The 25,279-nt window shown below is 40.7% G+C and overlaps 1 protein-coding gene across 6 annotated transcripts; it reads right to left on the bottom strand.

The window, feature by feature from the left end:
• Nucleotides 1-37: 37 nt before the first annotated feature.
• LOC129574666 (E3 ubiquitin-protein ligase HUWE1-like) lies at nt 38-25,279 on the bottom strand. Of its 6 annotated transcripts, none has more exons than XM_055456958.1 (25): nt 24,354-25,279; nt 19,041-20,038; nt 18,380-18,607; nt 18,003-18,274; nt 16,273-17,897; nt 15,736-16,073; nt 12,798-15,612; nt 12,317-12,672; nt 10,255-12,184; nt 9,654-10,136; nt 8,575-8,879; nt 7,480-8,362; nt 7,236-7,352; nt 6,972-7,091; nt 6,516-6,878; nt 6,206-6,424; nt 5,622-6,069; nt 3,210-5,472; nt 2,870-3,073; nt 2,212-2,683; nt 1,824-2,012; nt 1,389-1,710; nt 1,030-1,195; nt 720-910; nt 38-464 (listed from the first exon to the last, which is right to left on the bottom strand). In XM_055456958.1, the coding sequence occupies exons 2-25, from the start codon at nt 19,539-19,541 to the stop codon at nt 362-364; spliced, it is 14,913 nt and encodes a 4,970-aa protein (XP_055312933.1). In that variant the 5' UTR covers nt 19,542-20,038; nt 24,354-25,279; the 3' UTR covers nt 38-361. The 6 variants fall into 6 exon arrangements, with proteins under 6 accessions (XP_055312933.1, XP_055312937.1, XP_055312931.1 ...); XM_055456962.1 differs by having other exon boundaries at nt 10,255-12,169; XM_055456956.1 differs by lacking the exon at nt 24,354-25,279 and adding an exon at nt 21,020-22,633.

The raw sequence follows: 25,279 nt of genomic DNA, 5'->3' as shown, positions 1-25,279 counted from the left end.
TCACATATTTTGACCATAACACTCCATAGTTTCATTATTTTTTTTTTTACTTTATTGTTTCCGTTTATTCTTTCTTCTCTTTATTTTGCATGTTATTTCTATTACTTACATAAATTGTTGTTGTTGTGTGTGTGTGTGTGTGTGTAAAAAATTCAAAATTAAAAACATTTGTTGATCATTGCTCATGGTCTCGAAGATAAGCTTCCCTTTCTCATTATTCATTCTATCGTACAGTATTGTTTCGATTTATTTTCATATCATTTTCATTTGTTTTGTCTATTCTTCATGTCACATGTTCGGTGTAGTTTCTCATCATAAATTCATTTGGCTTTTTGTTTCATTTTAATGCTGATTGTCTAGCTTAAGCAAATCCAAAGCCCTCTGAACATTCATGGATGGCTTTCAGCAGACTTGACCGCAATTTGTCATATGTTTTGTACACAGGAAGATCCAATTGATTGAAGCTAAAAAAAATGAAACAAAGAAAAATGCATGTTAATTGGTGTCGGTCTTAAAAATTGCAACGAGCGGAATTTTTTGGGAATGAGAAATAAAATCTTGATTATTAAAAAAAAAATTGACTAAAAACTTGATTAGATTGACATCAGCAATTCTAAAAAAACACATTTGAATTGAAATGACAGAATTTCAAATTTGCAAAGTAAAAAAAGTCGAAAAATCTACAGAAATTTCACAATGAAGCAGCTGAATGAAATTACCATGTGTGAGCCGATGGAAGACGCTCTGTTGATCTGTCGTCCCGATGAATCTGGAACTTTTGTACACCGTTCATACCTTCGAGTGCACCAAAACCTTGTAATGGCACCTTCGATGTACCAGTCACAAATTGCAGGAATTTTGCACGATCCGCTTGATCGAAACTGCGCAACGCTCGCCAGAACCATTGAATCTTAAGGGGAGAGAGAAATCAGTTAATTTGGTTCGCATTGGCTAGTGTTTTTGATTGAAATGTGTTCATTTTCTTGGTACCATGGTCATTGGGAAGACAAGAAAAGTAAGTGTACTTACTTGGATTGAGTTTGCCTGATATTTATGGTATTCGGTGTTTGCTTTGAGGTCTTCAATGTCCACATTTGGCAAACCGGATATCAACAATTCCAATTCTTGTTCGTTAAATATTGAGATCAGTCGTTTCGGGATGATGTCATAGAAACCTTCGAGGAATGCGTTCAATCTAATTGTGTGAAGAAAGAATGTATGTGATTAAATTCGCCATAAAAAAACATCAATTTGCTCATAAATACTCAATTGGTCAATTTCTGTTGAAACGATTATTAATTAATTCTTGAGAAATTTCGACAATTGCTCATGCTATTTAAACATAGTTGGAAATGAAATAAAAACCCAAAAAATCCCATCAAACTTACTGTTGTTTAATTGATCCGCTCATTTTCAGTTGGCACACCAAATGAATGTAACTGAATTTATTCTCTTCAGTGACAATAATGTTTCGGCCATTTGGTATTAGGTCACGCACTTCGGTCACACCAAATTCTTGTACTTCCAAACTAAATGTTTGTTCGTAGCCCAATGCAGACACATGATTTTCCATCAAATAAACGAGACCCTTGTAGAATTCATAATCTTCATTTTCCATATCTTGTGTGTTCACTTCGATGCCAAGAATGTGCTTGTAGAATGAGCGCGTGAAATAGCACTCAAGCAATTTATTGTCGTAAATGGCTTTGGCTGTAATGAAATTATGGCGCAATTAATTACATGTTGATACCATTTTTAGCGCAGCGTTTGCGCTTGTGAGAGGTATAGAGATGGAGAAATTGAATAAAAGCATAATAACTTACCGATGACTCGACCAACGAATTTGAAGTAGAACAAATGATTCGAGTTGGCATGACTTGATGGATTTATCATATAAGTAACTCGGTCGCCCGGCGATACGGTGAACAATGCGTACATTGGATTGAAAATTTCACGCGAAATTATCACATACCATTCACGCAACAAACCACCAGCATCCTGACCTTCTTCGTCTGTAAAATGAATGAATGTAGTTTTTAATTAGTATTTATCATTAATTATTTTTATTGGATTGACGAAAATCAAATACGATCTATCTGTTTAAGAACATCCAATGTTTTAACGTATTCAATTCGGTTTTCATTTTAATCCAAATCAAGTGCATGGTAGAAAAAATCATGATTTTTATCGATGAAAATCAGAAGAACCTACCTTCAAATACAATGTAGAATCGATTTTTCCACTCTTCTGGATTACGGCGATACAGCTCACGGAATGAGTCCTCGAATACAGTCACACGATGTACATGCACTGCCAATTCCTCACGCCGGATACCTTCATCCATTCGCTCTAGTTCGGTGCGGAAATAACGACGTTTGACATCAAAGTCAAGAATTCGTGTGTGATCAACCAGAACGGCGAATGGACCATCGGACAGGTGAACAGTCGATTGTCGTAAAATTTGATTCAATACCGTTCGATGCTTTTCGGCAAATTGTAAGAATTTCTTTTGGTCAGATGTCAATTGTACTTTTGGAGCCTGTTGTTGTGTTGGATTTCCAAGGCGAGTTAGAATGTTGTTGCTGGCCTCTTGATCGTTTGCCGATTGAGACTGGCCACCTCCGTTGCTCGATTGTGAGAACGAATTGCTATTTGGCATGTCAAACAATGAAATTGGCGAAACCTGCATTTTTTTTTTCAATGGGAGATAAATGGAATTAGTTGAATACAATTATGATTTGGCTTGAATATATTTCAAAGTAGATAATTTTTTTCTATCAGACAAAATGAGACTCAAAACCAAGAATAGTATTGAAAAATGTATTTTTTTTTCTCCATATTAAAAATATTTTCATCGAAAAGAGCTCACCATTTCACGACGTTCACTGTCGGATGTACCGCTAGCTTCCGCGATGGCACCAGATGCGCTGGCTGTTTCGTCAGCAGCAGCTGCACCATCACCATCACCAACTTGCATTGGTTCGCTGTTTTCGGTGGCATTTGAGGTACTATTTGTTTCAGCGGCATTATCTGCACTTTGACCTTGATTTTCAGCCACATTCGGAGCACGGCTCTGTGAAATTCCAATAAAAAATCGAATTAAATTTTCTTTAAAAATCCAAAATATTTCTTTCTTCATTTGATTGAATTTCGATTAAACATCTAACAACTTTTAATTTCAAAGAGCTACATCTTCTCAACCCACTTACCTGGAATTTCTTTTGTTCGGTGACAGATTGCGCTGCCTGTGGTTGTGATGAGGCGTGAACGAGGAAGAATGCTTCGACGGCTGGTTGAAGAACGAGCACAGCATGATGGTCGGCATTCTCTTCGAGTTCAACCAGACAATCGCTGAGCGTGTTCCACAAATGGTCCAATTGCAATGTTTCACTGAGCGGTTGCAATTCAATGGAATTGAGTACGATTCTCTTCGCTGCTTGATTCGATGATTCCTTGGACAATGCATCCTTGGCCGATTCTCTGATTTGAATCACTACTTTGAGAATGCGCAAAAAGAACGATTGGCTGGCGGTTTTCGAAATCAGCGGCACCATCGATGGTAATTGAAGTTCACAGCGTGCCTTTTGTTTGGATGTTGATGTGATGACAACGGTTTCTTTGGTGAAACGATCCTGTAAAATGCCCTTGGTGCCGGTGGTTGCCGATGCTTTTGACGTTGATGGCTGTTGCAAATCGGCATTTGCATTCTCTGCGGCAATTGGAATATGTTGTGAATTGGACGGTGATAGTCCAGATTCGGCGCGATTTCTTTGGTTTAATTGTCGCAAATCGTAGATCAAATCATTGATTTGACCTTGAACAACGCCAGCCAGATATTTGGCACCATCGATCAACAAATTCAAAATGAATGTACGGGTAACATTTGAGCATTGGCTCAAGTTCAATAATAACGATGTGGCATCTTCAAGACCTTCTTCCGAACATGATTTCGATGTAAGCACTTCGATGGCCAAACGTAGGCTGTCCTGTGATTCCGGTAAACATTTCTCGTCCAATTCAACGGGCGATGATTTCAAACGGTTGACACATTGATGTCCAGCGCTGGCAGATGTGCTGGCCGTGGTATTTTCGGTGGTGGCAGCTGTTGTTGAGGCGGTGGTGGTTGTTGTTGCAGCAGCTGTGCTGCCAGTAGCATTAGCAGATGGTTCCGCATTTTCGTTTGCATTCGCTTCAGTGCTCGCCGCTTCAGTGCCCGCCGCTTCAGTACCCGTCGCTTCGTTGTTACTTTCCGCTGGGGGAGCCTCAAGTGCATTTGGCATGGTTGAAATGGATGTTGCCAATTGAACGGCATCGGGTAAACCGACCGAAATATACGACAACAGCTTCAACAGACGATCCGTTAACAATGTACTCTTCAGAATGATGTTAAATGATAGCATGGATATCAATTGGCCAAATGGTGATTCGGAGAACGAATTCATTTCAATATCAACAAAATCTTCGGCACATGCTGGATTCGCCGAATTTTCTCGGATATTAAACGATTTGCTGTTGCGTGCTCGCATTTCCAATCGCAATAAAATGTCCCAGAAATCAGTCGATTTGTCGGTTTGCGTGGAATCCTTCTGTGATCGACCCGAACTGCTGGTGCTCGGTTGATTTTCATCGATATTCGTATCGGTTTTGTTGTTTCGACCCTTCTTTTTGATGGGCAGGAAGTTTGATGGGAAGTTCTTGGCCAATGAAATCAACAATTCCAGTGCATGGCGACATACAATTTGTGCGGCCTGTGGATGGATTGCGATCGAGTATTCGTTCGATGACAATTCGTTTGTTTCGTCAACTTGCATCGCTTCGTCTTTCGAATGGCGAATCTTCTTGATGATGAAAATGTTGTTTCGATTACCTAACGCCGCATCCAATCGAATATTCAACCAGTGTGGTCGATTGCTGACCGTTTGCAATTGTTCATTCTGTCGCGATTGTTGGTTGCTTCGTTCGATTATCGACAAAATCGTGCGAATAATCCAGTCACGCGTTGGCAAATGCGAACATAAAATTCGAATAACACGATGGAAACGAAGTGTACAGATTTTATTCGCTTCGACAAACAATAGAATCAACAATGATGTCAGTGATTCGTGATCGAGTTGTGGTTGACCTTGTTGTTCCATGCATAGCAAACTGCTTCCCGGTCCAAATGCGTCTCGATCCACTGAAATTGTGGTTGAACCGGGATTGATTGGCCAGTTATTCCATCGCATTCGTTGCAAATAGTTGACCGATGAAATTGGCTCGGGCAAACGGCTTCGATACCGTAATACAGACGAAAAACTGGGCGATGTTCCAACGTTACCACTGTTGCCACCAGCTCCAATTTGACTAATTTGCTCTTGCATGATTTGACGGTTTCGACTTTCCCAATCGCGTCGCAAATTTTGCGCTTCAGCCGCCAATTCGGGAGGCAGCACGGAAATTTGCGATTCCTCCATATCAGTCAAAATGGCTTGTCTGGAATGGGAATGGGCACATTGGATTTTATTTTTATTTGTTTGAGGAAGACATTTCTTTAAAAAGGACCTTTCAATAGGAAAATTGAAGGAAAAAAAATCAAGAAAACTGAACCGAAAGTGCATACTGCACATTTCTTCTCCACTCACCTCAACGACGGTTGTAAATTCTGGAAGAAAGCGGCAGCATCGACCGGATCATTTGGATTTGCAGCCGCCGCAGCCAAACGTTGCTGCTCGAGTCGCTGTTGTGCTAAAACCTCTTCTTGAATGCTTGGCGGAAGTGCGGCCAAAAATTCGGGATTCACTTCGGCAACGGCCTGTTGCTCATTTTGTACGGCCACTTGTTGCTGTAGACGTGTACGCTCTTGCATACGTTGAATTCGCAAGTGTTCAGCGATTACTTCGGCACGCATTTCCTCTGGTAAAGCAGCCAAGAATGATGGATCGATTCCATCTGGAATTTGAGTGCCATCAATTTGTGCTCCAGACGATGATCCTTCGCCGATTTCATTGGCAGCGGCATCCACCGTTGCATCGGAAGCCTCTTCTGGTGCTGATTCGACTGGTGCGGCTATTGCGCCTTCCGATTGTTCATCTGTATAAGGAAAAGAACGGAATTGAATTAAAATTGCGTAATTTTTCAAAATCAAATGACTTTTTTCTTGAATGGCATTCGATTGCACAACAAGGAATTGCAAAATATCCCCAAATGACCGAGTAAAATTGCTTACCATTTGCTTCAGCAGCTGGTTCATTCGATTCATCTGGCGATGGCTCTGATTCGGTGAGCGGTGCTCGTGTGCTACGTGGGCCACGCAGACGACGTCTTGGCGCCCAGTTTTGTTCCGAGGCATCTCTGCTTTCGGATTCATTGTCGTTCGATGTCGATTGACCTTCATCTTGTTCACTATTCAATCTCTGTCGCTTTCGGTCCGCATTCTCTGTACCATCTGGGGAAGGAATGATTTTTTTTAATCAATTAGTCATTTCGTTAAATATATCCAATTGTTCATGATACAATAGAATATTCGATTCACTCACCTTCATCGCCGGAAGAGTAAACATTGATAATATCATTGTTGTCTGCATTATCGTCATTGCTGGCGCTTTCTCCTTCCTTCAATTCGGTCGCATCTTGAGATTCATTCGTATCGTCGGGCTGTGATTCGGGCACTTGAGATGTGGTTGGTTCGATAGCATTGGGCGTTGTACTCTGTTCATTGTTATTGGCATTTTCACTCGTTTCACTTCCGGCGGCCGGTTGGCTTTGAGTTGGGGTTGGCGTTTGCGCTGCTGATTCTGACGCTGGCTGTGTTTCAGTTGGTACGCTTTGACCGGAGAAGAATGGTTCAGTGGAAACTGATGAAGCTATGGAGCGTCCACTATCTGAAGCAGATCCACCACCTAATAAAGCCGATAGGAAGAAAATTCAGTCAGAATGGTGTTCAACGACAAGAAATTAGGTGAAAATTTTCTGCTAAAAGCAATGGTTTTTACCAGTTCTTTCATCATCTTCCTGCACATTGCAGTCAGATTCAGTCATTTCTTCGTTTGATTCGACATACGAGCGCAGAGGTCCATCGAGTGGAATTACATCGTCCTCATCCTCATCGTCGTCTGTGAATCGATTGGGATATTAGTTTAATTTTCGAATTTTTTTCCGACATTTTTTATTTAAGACGAGTTTTTTTTTGTATTTAACGAAAAGTTCAAATAATTCATTTTATATTCAGATGCGATTTGTTCAAGAAAAAAACCTACCTTCATCCTCATTGTCATCGGAATCATCGTCGTCATCATCGGCGATGACACGATCTTCGGCCAAGTTTTGGTTCTCAATATCCAATTCATCGTCATTTTTCGATGAGTCATCATCGTCTATATGAAAGAGAAAGAAAGGAATTTCCAATTAGTCAAAACTTTGATAGAACATATTGGGCGATTTAATGGAGCTAAATAATTCATCATGACTAAGTCGCACAAAACAGATATAATTTTTAGTTACCTGACTCATCATCGACTTCAGAGCCGCTGTGCACTTCGCTGTTCTGTTGATTTTCTTCGGTTTCATTGTCATGCGACGGCGCTTCGCTTGGTGCCGATGGCACGACGTCGGCCAATGCTGACACCACTTCAGTATTGTTTGTGCTTTGGTTTGTGGTCGTACTCTTTTGCTTTTGGCCCGGTGCTTGTTTCGTGTTCGTATCACCCGGTGACTTCTTCTTTCGTTTGCTTCGTGTCTTCGACAATTCCATTGACCGTTGTGCTTCCAGCTCTGGAATGAGTTCGTTGCAAACAGTTAGACAAACGTCTGCTTGTGATTCGATGCCCAATGCTTTGGCCTCTTCAAGCCACCAATGTAACGGTGATGGTGTTTGGTTGAGTGTTGCTGCCAGGCTGCGACCGAACAAATAACCCGCTTGATCAACCAGATCAATTGATGGTTCACCCGAATTGGATAGAATACCAAATCCATTGTCCATGACCACAACACGTGTTGCATCTCGGAACGATGCCGATCCATTGGCATTGGCAATCACTTGACCCAGCCCAATGTTAACATTCTGTGCAACTGGACCAAGGAGACGTTGTAAAATGGCCGGTGGATTTGAGTTGCGACCGTTTAAATTTAAGTAGGCACATCGTCGTTGACGATTTGCATTACGTTGTGTACGGAATTGAATCAATTGTGATAGTGAATTTGGTTGATTTGAACCCGGTCCAAAGCCACCCGAACGTGAATTACTTGTGGTGATATGAATACGTCCGATAACATTCGATGTACTTTGCGAACCGGTTGCGCTTTCGTTGCTCGCATCACCATTCGCCGAAACACCTTCTTCGTGTCGATTGATGTTATTCGATTCGAAAATATTCGGGAAATTCGTCTGCGTGGGAGGGGGATAGAGAAAAAGGAAAAGAAAACGATTGGTTAGATGATTTGACTCTTTCGAGATTCTTTTTGGACTCTTTTTTAAAGATTTTACTTTTAATTCCATTCAATTTCGAAATTTTCTTCAATTCATTGCACGAATTTTGTTCTTTTTTGAATATTTTTCATGTTTAGAAAACTTGGAAAATAAACTCGATCAAAACTTACCCGATTGATTCCGCTAGTTGAAGGCACATTGCTATTGGACGAACTTGGTTGATCGTTATCAACGTCAACATTCACATTAACGCTAACACCAACAGAATTTGCGCCGCCCGCATTATTACCGCCGCCATCACGTCCATTGTCAGCATATTGAATCATCAAAATGTCCTCATTGTCTCGCTCCAATTCAGGTATGCTTGGTGACAAATGACGACCATACACATCATACATTTCAATATATTGTCGAGTTTCTTCGTCAACTTCTAAATCGCTTCGATCTTCAGCTTCATCCTCATTCTCATCTTCGCCTAGTGAAAACATTGCAAAAACACAGAAAATGTATAAAAAAAATACGACGAAGAGGAACAAACTTTCTAAAAATGGTTCTATATTGTTTAAATTCTGGTAATTTCCTAATGAATCGTTGCAGAATGCCAAGTGTGCAACAATGTTGATTTTTATACATAAAAAAACCAATTCTCAAGTCTTAAAATAGTTCTCGACAAGTTCCCGACAAGAAATTTGCGAATAATCGCATTGCGGATAGTTGGCGATTACCATGCAAATACTCTGAAATGTCATGCGCAGCCAACTTCAGGTTGGAACTGTACTGTTGTTCGCAGCGCGAATAGTCGCAGGGTATTCAGCGATAACATTTTGCGGCAACTTTTATTGTGGATTTCTATTCGCATTGCGAGTATCCGCGGATATGCGACGGAGTGTCGGCGTACACCAATTTTACCGCAAATTTCTCGTCGGGGTTTTAACGATAGCTAATTGCAGCGCTATAAATTACAAGTTCATTTCAAATTATCCCAAAATGCCGGATGTAGTAGAAACTGTGTGCAATTATCACAGCTATTACTTAATATCGTTTAGATAAGCGCATATGTTCGAACAATAAACACGTTCGTCGAAAGCAAGTGCAAATGTATGGAATGCACAACGTGTATGCAGTTTATTGACTAAAGCAAATAAACTTTAAAACTTACTAACAAAACACACGAATTTATCGTTCAACGAACAGAAATAAAGTCAAAAGTTACTAAAATATAAATTAAATTTGAAGCGAAATTTCTTACCATTTGATTCTTCTTCGCGTTCTTCATCGTTCTCTTCTGAGCCATTTGAATCCGAATCACTGCTGGTATCGTCTTCTTCGAGAATGAAACGCTCTTCGGCCAATTCGATGGGTTGAAGACCGCTGCCATTGTTGGCTGCATTACTAGCTGCAACCACTGATGTGGCAACAGCGCGTCGAGCTTGATCGGCCACGGAGCGTGACAATTCAACCGAATCATCGAGAATTGATTCACGATCCAAAATACGACGCCGAATCTCTTCAAGCATTGATGAATCAATTGGTTGGACATCGACACGTGAATTTCCCAAAAATTCTTGCGGTTCCGGTTCATTCGTATTGGTTGGTGATTCAATTGGATCGGCCGCTTCGATTTCATCATTTTCCACAGCGATGGCGCTTTGAACTTCGTTTGCATTTGCACTATCATCTTCGATGGTACCATCTTCATTGTCATTGGCTTGCTCGTCATCGGCGGAATTTTCTGAAAAAGTAGACGAAACAAGCGAGTTTGTTGTTAGTGGAAATGTTTTAAAAGTGAATGAAAAAATCCAAAAGCCAGAAATTCTGAGTTTATCAAAGAAAAAGTCCATTCAACTTACCGTTTGCCACATTCTCATCAAAAACGGCGGCATCGTTCAGTGCTTCACCTTGATTTTCGTTCAATTGCATATTCTGTTGATTGTTTGCCGTGGCATCGCCTTCGGCACTTCGGTTCTTATTGAATTGCACTGGCACTGGTGAGGCCGACTGATTCGACATGCGCAACAATTGCTCGAGTGATTTCAATGCCGTGCCAATTGTGACGATGGTATGTGGGCTAGACAGATCCAAGCTTTGTGTGATATTTGCCAAATCGGCAATCAATCCTTTGCGCACCATAATGTTAAAGATGTCATTTCGTCGCGGTTGATGTTGTTGCAAGCGCATCAGTGCTGGATTTTGATCGGGTGGACAATTTTCGATCATTGTCGGAATCAGTGCCGTCAACAATTGCAATTGTGCATGTTTTTCGGGTATTTCTGGCCATGAAAGTGCACGCAAAATGGCTGCTCTCACTTCCGTTACCACCGTGTATTGGGTGATTTGTGAGTCAGTGGCAGCCGAAAGTGCTGCAATCAACATGCGAGCACCCGACGAACATTCACGATCGGGATTTTGTTCAGTCGATGGTAAAAGATTATCTAAAATGAATGCAAGTGCTGGTTGTGCCTTGCGAATCAATGTATTTGGTTGCGGTTGATATGTATATTCGGCAATAATAACACCGACCGATGAATACGATCGTACTGCTTCGGCCAATGCCTTCAATATGGTCAATTTCGATAACAATGGCTTATCATTTTCACCCTTTGAATTTGATCCATTCCATCCTTCGTTCAGCAAACTATTCGGTTGTTTATTGGATGATGATGATGTCGATGATGTGGATGGTTCGTTGCCACCCATTAAATGCATCGTACCCAAGCGGCTGGAATGACTTGAATGTGTATCATTGCTTGGTCCACCAAATGACATTGCAATGAATGATAAATCATTGTCATCTACCAAATAATTGCTATTGTTATTATTACTGCCGAACGTTGAGTTGGATGCAACATTCGTCGTTGATGTGCTAAATGTGGTGGAAGTGTTTGTGTGACGGCTATGATTTTTCGCTGCATTCGTTACGACCTTTTCTTCGAACGTTTGCTTCTGTGCTGCATTAACGGGCACAATGAGCGATTGCAGTAAATCATAGACCACTTTAACGGCAATTGAATTTTCATTTGGTTTTTCCGTTTGTCGCTTTGCACTGGGCGGTGCCACCGATTTCATGATCAAACGATTATCTTCGCTGAACACACCGCGACGCAGCGTATTGATGTCAATGCGAAGCATGGACCGGGCAATTTCTTTGAAAATTTCTGGGTCACGCGCTACGGCTGAGCTCATACGACGCAGCATGAAGATTAAATCACGATAGCCGGGTGGAATTGTTTGTAATGTTCGTGCAGCAATCACTTTTTCCATGGCCATCGCCAATGTGCGTGGCTCTTCAAGTGTGTGCCGAATCAAGAGATTGGCTAGCGTTGATGCTCTCAAGTAACCGCCCGATTGTTTCATTTCCAACAGTAACTTGATGCCACCTTCACGGGCAAACACTTCAGCATTTTCGTATTTGGTTGTCAGTCGCACACAAAGCATCATCAGTGCATGCAACGAATCACGATCCACACAGATTTTCGGTGACATTAGACGAACACATGTGGCCACAACATTCTCGGTGGAGAACTCTTCGAGGCCAAGCAATTTGGAATCATCTTCCGTTACCACCGCCACACTGGTCTCTTTCTTTGGGTTATTGACCACGGACAGGGTGTAGTACGTTCGGAATGCATTTTTCAAATGATTCTCACGCATTTCGGACAGTGCTGCCGTTGTGACACGATCCAATTGGCACTGATTGTACGGCGATGTTGTCGTTGTTGTCGTTGTTGTCGTTGTTGACGTTGACGATGACGATGATGATTGCGTCTGAGTTGCTGGCGCCTGTAGGGAAAAGACAAGAGATTTGGATCATGATTTATTCTTTGAATAGAAGTTTTATGCTACATTTTATCCTCAAATTCGACTAGAAATTTAATGCATTAATTCAATCCGTAAATATTCGCTTAAACTCACCTCAGTCAAACTTGGTGCCTTCTTCATGAGACGATTCAATTTTGGTTTGAGCTCATCATTGGTTACATTAGAGTTTTCCTCATTGTCTGATCCGAGGATATGTGATAAAGTGGCGGACACATGATCGGGTATACGTTGTGAATTGACTGACGATAGCAATCCCAAAACCACTGGCCGATGATTTCCAGTCTCTTCATTCACTTGTGACATACAGTTGAAATTGATGGTGTAACGATGACGACCGACAGACACTCGAACCGTTGTCTCACCATTATTGTACGCATCGTTGATAATCTTGTTGTTGCCATTTGTGTATGCATTCCATTTTCCACTTTGGACATCATACCATTTCCATGCTGCAAAGAAATTATGCAAAAAAAAAAATGTTTAGACGATCGTTGAATTAATGCAACCATGGTTATTTATGAATGGTTCCAATCAGAAAAAAATAACGTAACTAACGTAGAAAAAAAATACTCACTGTTTGTGGTAATGCGATGCATTTCGTTGCGTCGACGAATCGATACGACGACCTTTTCGTATAAGTCAATGAGCAAAATCATTTGTGACAACCATTTTGGTGTGTACAAACATTTGCCCGCCTTTGCTGTGAGCACATCCTCAGTTTCATTCAATAAGCTAATCAGTTTTGGCATCAATTTAAATTCTTTTATCGACAAAATTACGGGCGTACGCAAATCGTGATACTGTGATACCTCGAGGAACAAACAGAATATGTGCAAGCGTACAGTGAATCGACTGCCAACTTCGCCAAAGAAGATCGTTTCAAGCGGTGTGGTGCGATCGCTGAGCATGGTGCGCAGCTGTTCGGCACAATCAATCATCGTGGAAATGATGGTGGCCAGCATTTTCCATTTGATTTCCGTTCGTTTGAATAGAATGCCAAGTAATTCGGTGCCTTTGAATACAGCATCAGGTACTTGATCAATTAAATACAACGATGTGCGTACAGCCTCCTCACCAAAATCGGACAACAGTTGCTCCGACAACGGTGGTTGATTTGGTAGAACGGTGACGGTGTTACGCATTCCGCGTCGATTTCGTTTCGTATAGGTCGATGTACCAGCCGCCGCTGTGCCGGATGATTCAGCAGTCTTTGTATCGGTCGATGCGTTTGTATTGTCACCGGCCACTTTTTGTCCCATCAATACCATCATTTCGGCATCGATATTTTCATCATCGTCTGAATCCAGTCCCATTCCACTCGGATTCTCGTTCGTGGTATTGTTCATTGCTGCGCTGCCGGTGCGAGCCAACAAGTATTCGGTTGCCTGTTCCATTGAACCAGTATGATAAAGTGCTTCGCGGCAATGCTCTTGTGAGAATCCCATTTCCATGAGTTGCGTTAAGAAGGCTTCGTTGATGGTATTATTGATGTTGGCAACACCGCTAGCTGCGGCCGCCGATGCCGCTGTCGATGATCGATTGCCACGTGAGCTCAGTCTATTTGGTGTATCACTGTCTGGCTGATTGCCAGATCGTGGAAATAGCGAACCAAATTTAATGGTCGTTTTATCATTGGTCGATGATGACGTTGATTGCTCAGCGATTTTTTTATTGTATTTTTCGCGTAGAATTGGCTCGCCCTGATAGATGTGCTTCATAATGGTGAGCATGGATTCGGTCATGCGTGCACCATACGTACGAATCGGTTTGAATGACCAGATTTTGGTGACCGTTTGAAATGCCAACTTGTGCACATTGATCAAATAGGCGACCGTATCGAATTCGGGTTTGTTTCGCAACGATTTTGTTTGGATCACGTGCTGTGACTCGAGCACGGTTTTTGGATTCACCATTTTTTCCAAAAGCATCAGCCATGCGTCTAAGAATTCACCGCTGCCCGCCGAAAATTCACCATGATCTTCATTGTTTGTGAACAATTCTTTCGGAATGACTAAATCATCTGCGGTTCGAACGGTAGTTGAGGTAGTTGATTGCGTCTGTTCGACGTCGGCGGTGTCGGTCGCGTCGCTCTTCTCGGCATCTATCATTGGTACAGCGGCATCGGTTTGTTGCTGCTGTGATTCTGCCTGGTCGGGTTCTTCACTATTTTCATCGGTTTCACTTGAAATCGTCAATTTTCCATTGCTACTGCCGGTTGCAGTCGTTGCATTTGTATCGGGTTCGAGGCTCAATGCAAAGCCAAACATTTCGAAGAATGCTTGCAGGCCGCCCTCTTCACAGAATTTATGTAACATCAAATGGTATGCATAACGTTTCTCATCGAATAGCATCGGACTGGTGAAACCAATCGAACAGATGAGAAATGTTTGTTTCAACTTTGGTATGGGTGATGGTGGCAATTGGTCATGTGATAAACCATCCACTAAAATGTAGCTCAATACACGGGCAATGTCACGCGATGCGGACGACATATAATTGCCGACATTTTGTGGATGAATGCGTCGCATACGATTGCCAACACACAGTTTCACGAGTAAACCAAACAATTCGGCCAATGCACGGCCCAAACGGGACGATGCACCCAGTAATGATTTAATGTAACGCAATTGACTTGGCGTTGCAACAATGCGACGTTGTTGAAGCGACGACGATGTGGATTGTTTGTTTGCACTTGATGTGGTTGCGGTCGAATTGAAAGCAGCATCAAATTTACTGGATGCACTCGCTCCTTCCGTTGATGTGGATGATGTTTCACCATCTAACGTTGAGTTCAAGACACGATCAATGTCCATGGTTAAATCATTTATTGAAGCAGCTGCAGCTGAGCTTTGTGTTGTGCTCGATGATGATGATGGCATGGGTGTGTCAAGGCTAACTTCAGATGGCATTGGAACGGTGGATGAACCACTTTGACCAGGTACCGATGGCGGTTCGCCCAATTTGTCGAGATCTTCTTTACCAAAATCACAACCAACCGGAATTATATCGTCTGTGCATAATGCCAACAGCAGTGTGCTCTCCCACACAAGGGCCGTGTACAATTGAACCAATTTGTACAGCAATTTTTGGCCATATTTATTATTCTGACCCCATTGTTCGATCAATAAATTACGGATTTCAGTTTGGCCCGTTCGACAAACGTGGACCAACATAACAACGTAACCATGAACAGCGCTCATCGCATGCAACAGCGGCGTTTCGGTTGCATTCGAAAATGCCGATTCGATATTCTTGCAGTTGGCTAATTCGCGTAACAATACACTGCCCTGTGATTGTTCCCAGTGACTCTGCAACGGTTCTAATTGGTCAACAACAGCGGCTAATTGCTCTAAGCTTACTTTCAATACTTGCGGCTCATGTGCTAGGCTCTGTTTTTGATGGTGGAAAGAAAAGAAAAGACAAAAAGAAAAAAAATCATTAGAAAATTTATTAAATTCGTTGTTTTCATTCAAAAAATTCCAAATCAACTGCTGATTAGCTAACACACTCACCAGTATCGATTTGCAAACAGCGGCAACGGCTTGTGCTGAAGCGGTTATTGGGCTATCTACAGGCAAATTTGGCAATGATAAGATTCGTAAAAGTGGTTGAAGGCCGCCTTGTGCAACAAATTCACGACAATGATCATCGGTGGAGTTGTTGCTCAAAATGGCGTCCACAAATTTCATCACATTTAAAATGTAGTCGATGAGCGGAATTTTCATTGGGGTTCCATTCGATTGTAAACCATTTGAATTGTCTTGGCTACCGCTACGCGAACAGCTCATGCCAGCCGCATCGCGTTGATTGTGATGCGATGAAGTTGACTCTTCATCTTCATCGTCGTCTTCTGTTGGATCCATGCCAAGGAAAGGGAAAAAAAACGAATAAAATGACTCAATTAAATGGCGAACGAAAATTGTGCCATAATTTTTTTGTCAAGTCAAGACGAAGAAAAAAACGGTGGAATTTTATGTGTTTTGTTCAACATTTGTCGAGTGACAAGAAAAATATATAGAAAAAAGGAGAATGTGACGAAAATCCCATACCTGAACCAGTTTCAACGTTGCTATTTGATGTGCCGATGTTATTACGAACGGAATCCACGGGATCATGATTCAAATTCACCGAACTGTTGACACCACGATTGATGGCATTGTTCACATGTAAAACGCGAACATGAATCGATGGACGGCTGCTGCCACTACTGCTGACACCTGTATTATTGCCTGAGCTCATGTTATTGTTGCTTCCATTGCTTGAGTCGTCGCATTTATTATTCTGTGACCGCCAACAAATGTACTTTTCATCAGTGCCCAATTTCACCAGCTCTTCGAGCAATCGAATGATTGCTTTGGTGGCTTCGGTTTTGAGGCTTGGCTGATGACGCATCAATTCGTCCATGGCATTGCCAAGATTTGCGGCCGTATCACCAATTGGATCACTGCTTCGGCGACGTCGCATCGCTTGCAAATAAACGGGTGACAATAGCACTTCAAACAGTCGATCGAATGGTTTATACTGTACAAAAGCCTGTAGACCGCGTGAATTAAGACACAACGCACTAAATACATTTGGCAACGAACCAAGCACTTCACGTGTGGGTGGCACATCTTTCTTCAGCAGCGCTTGGAGTACAACATCCGTTAAACCGCTATCTTGCAGCGAATACAAGAGACTCGGCTCCTGGAACACATACACGGTAACAACGTCGGTGGCCAGTAAAAACAGCGATGGTCCATAGTATTCAGCGTTGCTGATTATGTGCCGCAATGATGTGGGCAACGAACTTTCCATCACATGTCGAATGCTCTCGGAGAATGCAGCGTCTTGGATGGCTTTTTTGAGGAAATTCAACATTGATTTGAGTAATGCGGCTCGTTGGGGCAAACATGATCGTGTACTATTCTTCGATTGGCTGCTTGTGCCCATATTTGCACTGTTCACAGGCACTGTTGTATTACTACTTGTACTACTACTGCTGCTGCTACCGCTCGATGATGCATTTCCGGTGGACATCGTCGCCGATGCCGTCGATGGCATTGTCGTCGCTGTTGACGTTGCGACTGATGCTGGTGCTGATGCTGATGCTGGTGCTGGTGCTGGCGAACTACTTTCATACATTGTAACATCTTCGGACGCAATGAAATTATTATCATGGGCACGATCCAAATTCGATGGTATCAATTCGGATGGCTGCTCTTCGCGGCACAAATTCACCTCCATCTCGAGACGACCGATGAAACTTTGTAAACCGCCATGATTTTGAAACGATTGCATTTCAATGTTTGTAATTAAATCGATGACACGCACCGCACGCGTCACAAATGTGATATGCTCCAACTCTTTGCCCGGCCAATTGATGACACGCAATAAACTTTCCATCATGCCGCACGCAACCAATGCCTCTCCACCCGAATCATAACTGGCTAAATGGTATAGGAAACTAAATAAAGCCGTTGCCAATGCTAATGGAAACTGCTGTTGAGAGGCACTGTTTGTCGATTGCATGTGTTGGTGTTGTTGACTGGTGGTGTCACTACTACTACTACTATTGTTTGGCGTCGTTGTGGTGAGATGTTGAATGCACGTTCGCACAAGCGTTGGCAAGAAACCATGGTACGACGATGCACCAGTCACATCAATGATCATCATTAAACGAGATCCCGATTTTCTGAAAATTAAAATCGAAAAAAAAACACATGAAAGCAATTTGCTCGCCAAATTTGCCTCACATTGATGGCTGTGTATTTCGATTCGAATATTTTGGTGTACTCACTTTGGAAAATTCGGATTTCGATCTAAATGTATGATGGATGTGAGTGTACGTAGGGCAGCCGCTCGTATTTCGACCAATTTGGCCTCCCGCATTTCCAACAGTTCGACTAATTCCTCCAAAAATCCCGGATACAACAGTGTGTTTATGTTGTCTTGTAACGAATTGGAATAAACTAGCACGGACAACGCTTGCAGACGAGCCAACACAAATTGCAATCGAGTCTCGTAATCATGGAACGCCAACGAGAGCCGTACGCGGGTGAAAATCAACATCTAAACGAAAAATAAAAAAAAACAAATGAAAAAGCATTTTAGTTTCATTTTTAAAGAAGATTTGAATTTATGAATGGCAAAAAGTATAGCCAAGCAAGTACTCACTTTTTGGTCGTCATCGAGTGGAATCGGTATTCGACAGCACATCAAATAGGCAATTTCACTGGGATTCGTGATGCCAATGAAATCGCTAAACTCGTCCTGTTCGATGGATTTCAATTTGCCATCACTGTCGTAGTATTCGTAGTAGAATTTCGGGAATGAATCGGTGATTTTCATTGATCGATCACAACATTCGGCCAATCCATAGCCATGCTCTTTGCCACCCCAGCTCTGTTTGCGTGCGAATGAAAGATAAAAATGAATTTTAATTTGGAAGTTATTGAGAAATTATTCTGCGTTTCATTTTTCTCTCTCATGAATGTTAACCCATTAATTGGCGCTGGTCGGAAATCCGACCAGTTAATTTTTCGAATTGAGCGCATAACTTTTCATGAAAACATATTTTGGTATTGGTTTGATAAGAAAGAGTTTTTTTTTTTCAGTTTGTAGCTTTCATTATATGCCTATTTACATTTAATTTGAAAAAATGTTTAACTTGAAAACCCTGTCTGAGAAAAATCTTCAAATATGGCTGGCAGATAATGGGTTGAAAAAAAATCGGGGAATAACAGACTTCAATAATGTTTTACGGCCGAAATTCCCGGACAAAATTTAAAATGGAAACATTTCAATCGAATCAATTAATCAATCAATCAGCACTTACCTCCGCAATGTAGGTGAGTCGGGCGAGCAACGCATTTCGTTTGGCACAATTCAGTCGCGGTATAAAATTGCTACGCTTTGAAAACATATACAATAAATTCAATACGCCTAAAACGATTTCCATGTTTGTCGATGACAGCAATTGTGTCAGATGCTCCACGGAATTGTAGAGATGCCGCGAGAATGAGTGTTCAATCAATAGTGTGGTGAAATTTAGTACCGCTAACAATAGTTGAATCTTTTTCGGCGAAAAGCGTTCATCGCACGCCAAAAACCAGTCGTTGCCAATTTGTTTGGTGGCCTCCTCCAGAATCCCATCGAATATATCGAGCACATCGATCCAATGGTACAATTCACTTTTGCCAAATGTCCAAGTGTCGATTTTTCGTAGCTCCTCTAGCAATTCGTCCATCGAACAAGACCGCAATTTATCGATCAGTGTTTGACACTCGGTGGGCACCTCAGAGGTGCCCTTTTTCAGGCGGCTTGTGTCGACTTTCATTTTGGTTGCGTCAGTTTGATTGTGTATATTGGGCACGGATGACGACCGACCAAGGTGACAACGACGACGTATGACTGTTTCGACACACACACACACGACGTTCTTAAATTCGAGTTCAAACGGTACGTAGATTGTTGGTTGGTTGGTTGGTTGTTTGGTTGGGCTAGACGATTTTCTAAAATGCGTCTCAAGTCCTTTTTCGGTGTTTTTGTTTCAGTTGTTTCATTCAATATTTCTTTTGTTGTTATTTTTGTTATGCTTTTTATTTTCTTTGTTCAAATCGTGGTTTTCTAATCAGAAAAATTTCAGGGCATATAAATCACCTAGAACTTTTCTACTCCATTTACACAGTCTTTTGTTTTTGTTAGTTTTTCTCTAAATGTTTTGTTTCACGTCACTCTCGTGTTTATTTCACGGATTATTCGTCATTGATTTCGAACCGGGAACGACACAAAACGGATTTTTTTCTCAAGTTTTTGCTTTATTTTCTGTTGTTCCTGTTGAATAGAAGAAAAAAAAAACACAAAGAACATAAATTGACCGAATTATAATTTGTATGTTGAGCTTGTTGTTAAATTGGATTTTCATGAATAATCTCGGTGACATGTACACGAAGCGCATATTTAAAGAACATTTTACACACCACCGCTTATAAACAATGTAAAATGAAAGGAAAAAAACGGACGGATTCATTCTAAATACTATGCAATCGTCGTATTCTAATGAGTGAAAATCATACAGAAGAAGAAGAAGAAGAAGAAGAGGAAGGAAAAGAATTAGCACATCGTGAAAAGTTTCCTTTTGAGAGAGAGAGAACTGGATAGTGAGACAAAATGAGTACAATTGTGCACTTGTTTGTTACACTTTTGAGACGAATGAATTTTCTTTTCATCTTCGTGAACCAAATACAAGAATAAAAAAAAAATACAACACTGTTTCATTGCCGAATGGGAGCAGGCAAGTGTGGTGATCACACTCGTACACACAAATTGACTGAGCGTGAAAATTGAGACTGAAAAGATTCCACCATCTCAAATGAAAAACGGCAAAAACAATCCACCATCTCCTTGTTCATATCTTACAACAATTTTAGTCGCTACTTCTTCTTTTCTAAATTACACTCGAATTGTTGCTTAGCCCGAATAAAATCCGTTTTGACATTCCTGGATTTGCACACACGAAGAAAAAAAAAACAAAATTACTTTACACTTTGTCCTCTCGTACTCGGAACGAAATGGCAACGAAAAAACGAAAATATTGTTTTGATTCGAGGCGAACACGGAGTGTTGCGATCAATTTCGAAATTTTTATTTCAAATAAATATACGTATTTTATTTTGCCATACTGTCCCGTTCACACACAATGAAAAATGAGCGAAAGAGTGCGAGCGAGCCAAAGAGAATGAGTGAGAAAGAGAGCGAAAGAAAAAAAAAAGAAAAAAAATAATAAAAAAAAAGAAGAAGTCAACATGTATTTACTTTGATGAGTCGTAGCACAGCTTCGAAATTCTAAATTCAATTTACAAAATAATCACACGTTCATAGACTTTTGTAAGTAGGTATTAAAAAATTTCTTTTACTTTTTTGCCGTTTGTTACACTGGCTACATTAGCTTAGAATTCGTCTTAAAATGGCAATAAAGGAAACAGAACGAATAAAACTAAAACGCGAAATAATTTTTAACCAAAAAAATAAAACGCAGAGACGTAGAGAGGTAGACACACTTTCAATTCTTATAATTTTTTTTTTCCTACTTGCGTACAACCATATTATAAAATGTTACAGTACAAATTCGCGAATGTCATCGCTGCTTCGAGGCAGTTCATTGTGACAGTGAGAGAGGCAACACACAATGGCGATGTATTCAACGACGACAACGACGACGACGGTGGCGGCGGCAGTAAAAATATAAGCATTTTTCGTCTACGATCTCTTCTCTGTGTGTATATATTGTGTTGCATGTGTATACCAACAGGAGACAGAGACAGTGGCACAAACACGAAATGACGGGAGGTATCAGTATTTCTCTATTGTTGTTACCAATACATACAAGCGCAAACGTCTTCATTTGCTTCACTCGTACGGTTCGGTCGGTTGTCCGTTCAAACTCACACACACACTACCGCAACACACAACACGCAACTAACCAACCGATCTCGACACATGCACAAACACACGTATCAAATATATCACTTTAGTTTCGATTGTTGGATAGAGGGCGACTCATGTCACACAAACAGCACACTGATTGACCGAAACATTTTGTTTCATATTTTTCTTGCCATTTATTTTGGAACAATTGGAAAAAAAAGCAATTGCAACCTGTCGCCACCGAATTTTGTTTGTAAATGTAGCAAACAATCAAAAATGGTCACATCAAAACAAAAGACGCGAATCAGCAAAAAAAAAATTTTTGAATACGCTGTGCACTGTGTGCAGCCCGATGTATGTGCCACTCTCTCAGTGCTGTATAACGGCGAATTGATATAATCGAAAGGGAAAAAATGGCAGATTGTGCAGTTTTTTTTCTGTTTCGTTTTTTTTTTTGTTTCGCTTTGATTTTTGACGGCTTTTTTTCCTGAGCAATAATTTAGCGCTCAACATGAACCATCCATATGCTTGTGAACAGGTTTCGTTGAGCCGAAAAAAAAGAGAGAAGAGAATAGGAAACAATGGATGCATTTTGTTGATGCCAAAATGGAAAATAGAAATAATACAGGGGAAAAAAAATCATCATCACTCTTGCACTTTACTCGATGGCTAGCGCACTGGCTGCATGTCACTGTGAGAGTGAGTGAGTGTATACTCTATGGCTACTGCAACTTGTGTGTGCAATCTGTTTTCCTTTTTCCTATTGGTTTTTTTTTCTGCTTCGTATTAACCTAATGCGTTCGACCCGAAACGTATGTGTGTGTGTGTGTGTGTATTTGCAAATCGGACAAGAACACCAACAACAACAAATAAGACCAAAAGTATGATTCAGAGAATTCGGCCAATCTTTTTTTTCTTTCGTATTACGACGACGATTAGCAAATAATTTAAAATGGATTTTTTTGTTCATTGTTTTTATCAGTTGTTGTGTGGTGTTTGCGCGCAAATAAGTATCACAACTATATGGGATTAATTTTGGAGGCAAAAACCTTATCTCACCCAGCAATCGGAGAGAGGAAGCTCAAATGCGGTTCGTTTACAAACGAAACAATCGAGAATGAATTGACGTTTTTCCTTTCTTTTGCTGCCATTGACGAATATGGAAAAAGAACGACTATTTCGGAAAAATTATCTTTGTCTTGGAAATTGAACCTGGAAAAAGATTGAAAAAAATGTCGAAATTTTGGGAATACAATAAAAAGTTATTCATCGCCTCATTCGATCAGTTCAATAAAAGTATTTTAATGTCAATGTTCTTTCACATTTGAATACAAATTCTTTGTCGTATTTTTCGATGACATTTCAATACATTTGTGCATTTTGCTACTTGCGATTCGTATGGTTTGGAATCACAATCACATTGCATGCCACACACAATGCCTGCAAGAAAAATTATCAAGCGACGTATTGTAGTGGACGTAATGCAAGAACACACAAACTCTAGTTTGACTTATTTTTCTCGTAAACGGAATTCTTCTCTCTCTCTCTCTCTCACTCTCTTTCACTCTCTCTACCTCTTATTCACGCTCTCTCACTCTCTCGCTCTTTTCCAAAGGTTGCTGTGGTATTCAACATTTACCAAGAAACTTGTGCTGAATGCGAGATATGGAACAAAGAACGTATCATCCAAACCGATTAAAATGCACATGATTCTCGTACAAATTCACACGATTCTCATGCAATTTCATCATTTAGCCAATTAACATATTGCACACGGATATACTGGGCGATATTCACAAATTTCGGTGAAGATGCACATTGATTCCATGGCACAATAACATTTATTCATTTTTCCACTGTGTTCGTATCGACCGAATATGAACTGACTGATCTTACAGTCGCTTTTTTACATTCTGCACCATATTTCAACAGATTTGACTTGATCCAGATGAACAAATAAATACTATTATAAGCAACGGCGAAGCAAAAATAAAACTGTTACCAATAAACAAATAGCGAAATTTATACCGCGAATCGAAGTGTATCGGTATATCGTTGTCGATATACACGCCATTAAATGCAATAATGAATCTGTTTTCAGTGGTAATTCAGTTCAGGTTCAACCGAATCAACCATCAAACAATTAGCTGTGTGTTTTCATGTTCATTCCAGTGGCAACAAAGCATTCTGATTTCACAATTAGCTAGATTCTTTGCAGCGAAAAGAATTTTCGAGATTGCATCGATGACCACCATACTTTCTCTCTCTCTCTCTCTCTCTCTCTCTCTCTCTCTCTCTCTCCGTCTCACCTCGTTTACTGTATGTGACATTTGGTGTAACAATGCGAAATTGAATATCCGATGCGAACAACACAATAAAAAAAAATAATACGAAAAACAATTTCACAAATGCGCGTAATTTGCGTGTGTCTGTCAATATGAACTAAATTCATTGCTGAATCGATGACATGTTCGATTACTTCTGTTCAGTAGCACACGATGTTTTTCTTTTTTTCCTCAGTTTTCGATGATTTTTTCTTCTTCTTCTTCTTCTCAACAATCGAATTAGAAATGGCAAATGCACATGGAGAATTCTCCCAATTTATTTCCGAATCGAGCAATCGAAATTGCATCGAGTGTAAAAAAAAGGAATGATGATGGCTGTTTGGTGTATGTAGTAATTTTGATCGAGAAATGAGACGAAAAATGTGCGTAAAACTCACCCGAAAAAAAGAAAATTTCGCTTTTCTCGTTCTTAATGATTTTGTTGTTGTTGATGTTCGGAATGAGAAGAAAAAACTTAATTGTTTGTTTTCAGAATATCATTTCACACATACACACTTAAACTAGATTTCTTCCATTGTACTTTTCGGACAAATCTTCTTTCCAGCCAGTTTTTTTTCCCTCTCTGTATTTCGCCTCGTTTCGTTTTTTTTTCCTCTCTTCTTTCACTTGACTTTGTCGATTTTCCAATTAATTTTTTTTTCCTACTTCTTTCCTACCTTTAGTTTTTTTTGTTGAGTGTAATATAAATATAATTTTTTGTTGTTGTTTCGAATAAAACGTTTTTAACGAATAATTAGAATATTGAAAATGTCTTCTGGTTGTGTGTTTATTTTCTGCTCTCTTCTTCTTCAGTTCAAGTAAACTTTTGTGTTCTTCTCGCCCTATCGTTGTTACACACTAAAAATATGGTTGAAGGTTTGTTATTTTGTTTTCTCTCAATGCTTTAATGCCGCACAACAGTCGAAGTGAGTGACAGTAGAAAGCACTCGCACACATACACACTCGCGCTTTAGTCTCATTCGTTCAGTTCAACTCATTTCCACTCGCACACGCATACAGATACACTCACACCCGTTCAGCCCGAAAAACGTACGTGTGCAAGCAAATCATGCCAAAATAACTACGACCTATTTCTTGTATACGTGTAGTCGTCGTCTTTTTTTGTTCATGTCTTGTTCTCTCTCACACACACACACACACACATACACACGTACACTCGTTGGTCGGTTGTCTGTGTGCACGAGAAAATGAAACGTTGAACGTACGATTTCAGTTGCCACTGACTCAGCAGCGCTCAAGTGCATTTCTCATGGAATCTCTTCAACTTCATGGCAATCGACGACGACAACGCCGACTACGACTA

The sequence above is a fragment of the Sitodiplosis mosellana genome, unplaced genomic scaffold, assembly GCF_009176505.1.
Source record: "Sitodiplosis mosellana isolate CC-2019 unplaced genomic scaffold, AAFC_SMos_1.0 Smas_scaffold_6165, whole genome shotgun sequence".
Classification (NCBI taxonomy): Eukaryota; Metazoa; Arthropoda; class Insecta; order Diptera; family Cecidomyiidae; genus Sitodiplosis; species Sitodiplosis mosellana.
This window is presented reverse-complemented; position numbering and strand designations above follow the sequence as displayed.

What these genes read in the sequence shown, in the direction of transcription:
- LOC129574666 (XM_055456958.1), bottom strand. Translation starts at nt 19,541, where the DNA reads ATGAAAGTCGACACAAGCCGCCTGAAAAAGGGCACCTCTGAGGTGCCC. An exon ending in CAACGTTGAAACTGGTTCAG is followed by an intron (nt 16,074 to 16,272) that starts GTATGGGATTTT and finishes TGGATCCAACAG; the next exon opens with AAGACGACGATGAAGATGAA. An exon ending in CTGTTTGCAAATCGATACTG is followed by an intron (nt 15,613 to 15,735) that starts GTGAGTGTGTTA and finishes CATCAAAAACAG; the next exon opens with AGCCTAGCACATGAGCCGCA.